Below are 5,000 nucleotides of genomic sequence, written 5' to 3'. Positions count from 1 at the left end.
TAGGGCTTTATATTTCAGTGCACAGAGGGACACCTCCTGTTCAAAGCGAGAGAAACTACAACAACATGCTGCATTCTTTCTCTTTCTGGTTTTGCCGTTTGTGAGGAGTAACACAGCCAGCAGCTGGAACGAATACAGAAATAAATCAACCAGTCACCTCCATACTCCTTCTCTCCCTCCCTCGTTCCCTCCCTCCCTCGTTCTACAGAATCCCAGCATTGAAAGTCCCAGGGCTCTTTGAAGCTTTTGTGTTGCGTGTCTTCACACAGGGAACAATATGCTGAATTATAACGCTCGTCCATCAGCGTCAACACATTCATCTGACTGTTTACGTCCTCACGCTGCGTCCCAATCCTGCCTCTAACACACCCTCGTTCACTTCCCTTTACCCTAATCCAGTACCGCCTGTGTGTTTCACCAACAGACCTTAGGTCAAGTCAAGTTTATTTCTACTGCGCTTTTCACACGGACATCGTCTCAAAGCAGCTTTACAGAATTTAAGAGTGAAGGTGAATGATGTGTGTTTATCCCTGATGATGAAGCCTTTGTGGAACTTCTACAGGAAAGAAAACACAGAAGTATAAATGGTTCATAAAAAATGTTAACAACTGTTTTGAACTGTTTTGGCGACTTTTCCTCACCATGTCCAGCTTTTGTTGAAAAGTCTTGTAAATGTGCTTGTAAATGTTCTGTGGTTAAATCAGTTTCTTCTCCTCTGTCAGTCATTGTGGAATAAAACACAGTTTTTAAATCCACAGGAATGGATTTGAGATTAAACTCAAGGCAGGTTGTGAGGTCTGACTAGTGATGCTCTCTGACCATCCAATCAAAGGAGGTGAAAATGCTGATGTGATTGGACGCCTGCTAGTGGGTCCTGGTTCAACAACAACTCGAAATCTGATTACAGGAACAGCTTCAAGCAGCATGTACTTTACTCTTATCACCGCAGTGCTGATTCTGAAGATCTCACAGCAGATTCCTTTGATCCTGACAACACGTGATATATTGCTGACATCTGGATAGAAACTGTAGAAACATAAACACACTACTTGTAGCAGTGCACCTGAGAGAAGCTATAAAATGAACTATTAGTAATAATTGTATATAATATTCATGTTTAAAAGCATTAACATTGTGGACGTGTCATCAGTGAACCTCAGCCATGATGGAAAGATTTTCTGATTCATGTGAAATTTGTGAAGGAAGTGAAGAAGCTTTCTGAGGATGATTGATGTGTGTGTTTGGTGTGTGTGTGTATTTGGTGTGTGTGTGTGTGTGTGTGTGTGTGTGTGTGTGTGTGTAGGTGATAAACGTGGACGGTTCAAACAGAGTGACTCTGCTGGATGATAAACTGCCGCACATCTTCGGCTTCACGCTGCTGGGCGACTACATCTACTGGAGCGACTGGCAGCGGAGGAGCATCGAGCGAGTTCACACCACCAAGATCACACGCGAGGTCATCGTTGAGCAGCTGCCCGACCTCATGGGCCTCAAAGCCACCAAAGTCACCAAGGTGTTCGGTAAGGAAATGAAATGAGGAACAGGAGCCTTCACTCACTGATCACCAGCAACTGAACATAAACACAAGACACGGTGCTGTGAAACGGATTTATTCACTTTGGTTTATCTGTGCGTGTGTGTGTGTGTGTGTGTGTGTGTGTGTGTTTAGGCACTAACGGCTGTAGTGAGTCCAATGGTGGCTGCAGTCACCTGTGTTTTAACGGCCCGCGGGGAATCACGTGCGCGTGTCCGATGGGTCTGGAGCTCCTCAGCGATCTGCGCACATGCATAGTTCCTGAAGCATTCCTGCTCTTTACCAACCGCGCGGACATCCGCAGCATCTCGCTGGGAACCAACAGCAACGACGTGGCCATCCCGCTCAGCGGCATCAAAGAGGCTTCAGCGCTCGACTTTGACGTTGCAGAGAACCGAATCTTCTGGACTGACGTTAACACCAAGGTGCCCTCATATATTTATCTAAAACCCTCACGCTAACGCTAACAAGAATTATTCTAAAAAATGCTAACTGTATTTTAGTTTTTCAGTGGTGAACTGAAATGTGTTACTGTACTTTACTGAAGTATTTCCATTTGGGGAGATTTTTACTGTAACTTCACTCCATTCGATCCAGAAATCAAATATTCAATGACGAATAAAGTTCTAACCCCCAGGAGCCTAATTTAGATAAAAGAGGAAAGAAGTAGGGGTGCAATAGATAAAGCTGTGTATGCAGCTCCATCACTCCTCTCTTTATGTAGATCTTCTTCTTCTTTTAATTAAGAGTCTCCACAGCAGATATTCAGTGTTCACATTACTCTGTCCTCTACATCTGCCTCTTTCACCCCCACTACCTGCATGTCTTCACTCACCACATCCATAAACCTCCTCCTTGTTCTTCCTCTTTTCCTCCTTCCTGGTTTCTCCATCATCAGCATTCTCCTACTGATATACCCCATGTCCCTCCTCTGCACATGTCCAACCATCTCAATCTCACCTCCCTCACCTTGTCTCCAAAACGTCCTACATGCACTGTCCCTCTAATAAACTCATTTCTAATCCTGTCCATCATCATCACTCCCAACGAACATCTCAACATCTTCAGCTCTGGTACCTCCAGCTCCACCTCCTGTCTTTCATACAACATCTCAGGTCTCACCACAGTCCTATAAACTTTCCCTTTCACTCTCACAGATCACAAATCACTCCTGCTATCACTCTTCTCCACCCACTCCACCCTGCCTGCACTCTTTTCTTCACTTCCCTAACACACTCTCCATTACTCTGCACTGTAGACCCCAGGTACCTGAACTCCTCTACCTTCTCCACCTCTTCTCCCTGCAACCGCACCCCTCCACTGCCCTCCCTCTCATTCACACACATGTACCCTGTCTCCTACTGACTTTCATTCCCCTTCTCTCCAGCGTGTACCTCCACCTCTCCAGGCTCTTCTCCACCTGCTCCCTACTCTCACCACAAATCACAATATCATCCACAAACATCATAGTCCACAGAGACTCCTGTCTGACCTCATCCTTTAACCTGTCTATCACCACTGCAAACAGGAAAGGGCTCAGGGCCGATCCTTGATGCAGTCCAACCTCCACCTTGAACCAGTCTGTCGTTCCTACTGCACACTTCACTGCTGTCACACTGTCCTCATACATGTCCTGCACCACCCTCACATACTTCTCTGACACACCTGACTTCCTCATACAATACCACAACTCCTCTCTCTCCACCCTGTCGTACGCTTTCTCTAAATCCACAAACACACAATGCAGCTCCTTCTGACCTTCTCTATACTTCTCCATCAACATCCTCAAAGCAAATAAGGCGTCTGTGGTGCTCTTCCTCGGCATGAAACCATACTGCTGCTCACAGATGGTCACCTCTTCTCTCAACCTGGCTTCCACTACTCTTTCCCAGAACTTCATGGTGTGACTGATCAACTTTATTCCCCTGTAGTTACTGGGATTGTACTTAAAAGGTCCTGAACTGAGGTCAGTAATGAGAATCTCCAGTGCAGCTTAAAGACTCATTTAAAAGTAATATATTTTAAGTATTATAATTGGTGTTTGTATCTTATGGCTACAATTAGCCAAGGAGTTTTTACGGTTTTTGGTTCTAAAAGTTTGATAAATTTTGCACAATTACGTGTATTTAACTGTGCAATAAATGCATTTAGGGTGATATTAATACAAAAATGGAGCTCAGAATTGTATCCAATGTATCTGAGAAGTATGTAGCTGAAGCAGAGTGGAGCTTCCCAAAGCATGCAGTACATTTAGAGAGGAAAAAACAATGAAGAAACTCCAGACTCGAACTCAACACAACACACATGAGGTGATTAAGTAAAGAGTCTGGTGATAAAAATGATAATAGGAACATTAGAGTTATAATAAATCACTACTTTGGAAACTTAAGTACATTTGAAGGCAAATAATTTTGTACTTTTACTCAAGTAAACATTTTAAAAGGACACTTTTACTTGGGTCACATTTGACTGAGTTTCTACTTTAATGTTGCTACATGCTTTGTGTACTGCAACAAAGTGAATGGAATGATAGCTGTGCAGGGTTATGATCTCTTTCAGTTGATTAGCTTTAGCATTACAGACTAACTGTTTGAAGTTTATCCTAGCAGTAAATGTTAATGCTAACCGCTTGGGTTGTCGTGTGTACCAGACGATTAGCCGTGCCTTTATGAATGGTAGCAGCGTGGAGGCGGTGATCGAGTTCGGTCTGGATTATCCTGAGGGCATGGCTGTGGACTGGATGGGCAGAAACATCTACTGGGCCGACACCGGAACCAACAGGATCGAGGTGGCCCGTCTCGACGGTCAGTACCGGCAAGTTCTGGTGTGTAAAGACCTGGACAACCCTCGCTCGCTAGCACTGGATCCCGCTAACGGGTGAGCGTACAGTTTATCTTTCGCTTTTTGAGCAGAATGTCTGTAATGATGGCCGGTTGCCATGGTTACGTAGCAACAGATTTCATGCAAAAACCAAGTGCAGCACTTTTCGTTTCCACATTTCCTCAGTTCTGATTTATTTAAAACGTTAATTAATTAAAGTTATACTTCACTTCCTTACATCACTCACTCCGCCCACTTCATTTTATTAATACTGGCCCCGCCCCGTTGCTCTGTCATCTATATATTTAGTAGATTTCAGTAAATCACACTGTGTGTGTGTGTGTGTGTGTGTGTGTGTGTGTGTGTGTGTGTGTGTGTGTGTGTGTGTAAACAGAAGTATAAACGTGTTTCTTTATGCCTCTTTAGGATTTCAGTGGTTATGTAATCACACACTCCTAATGACTTTATATCTTTAAATCTTTAATACACACACTCATTCCTCCAGGGCACAGTTCTTTACACAAATGACTGTGTGTGTGTGTGTGTGTGTGTGTGTGTGTGTGTGTGTGTGTGTGTGTGTGTGTGTGTGTGTGTGTGTGTGGCCACATGTTTCAACACGCCACGGTCTCGGTGTGTGTCTGTAAAA

General features: G+C 44.1%; 1 protein-coding gene across 1 annotated transcript in view; it reads left to right on the top strand.

Moving 5' to 3' along the window:
* Positions 1 to 5,000, top strand: part of lrp5 (low density lipoprotein receptor-related protein 5) — a 61,839-nt gene that overhangs the window by 28,342 nt on the left and 28,497 nt on the right. The window contains exons 9-11 of the mRNA XM_083561278.1: positions 1,304 to 1,520; positions 1,670 to 1,959; positions 4,185 to 4,411. Of these exons, the coding sequence (XP_083417404.1) occupies positions 1,304 to 1,520; positions 1,670 to 1,959; positions 4,185 to 4,411 (734 nt within the window). The remainder of the gene's footprint in view (positions 1 to 1,303; positions 1,521 to 1,669; positions 1,960 to 4,184; positions 4,412 to 5,000) is intronic.

Source organism: Silurus aristotelis, assembly GCF_946808225.1.
Source record: "Silurus aristotelis genome assembly, chromosome: 14".
In the NCBI taxonomy this organism is placed as follows: domain Eukaryota; kingdom Metazoa; phylum Chordata; class Actinopteri; order Siluriformes; family Siluridae; genus Silurus; species Silurus aristotelis.
Note: the sequence above shows the minus strand (reverse complement) of the source record. Positions and strands in the feature narration are given on the sequence as shown.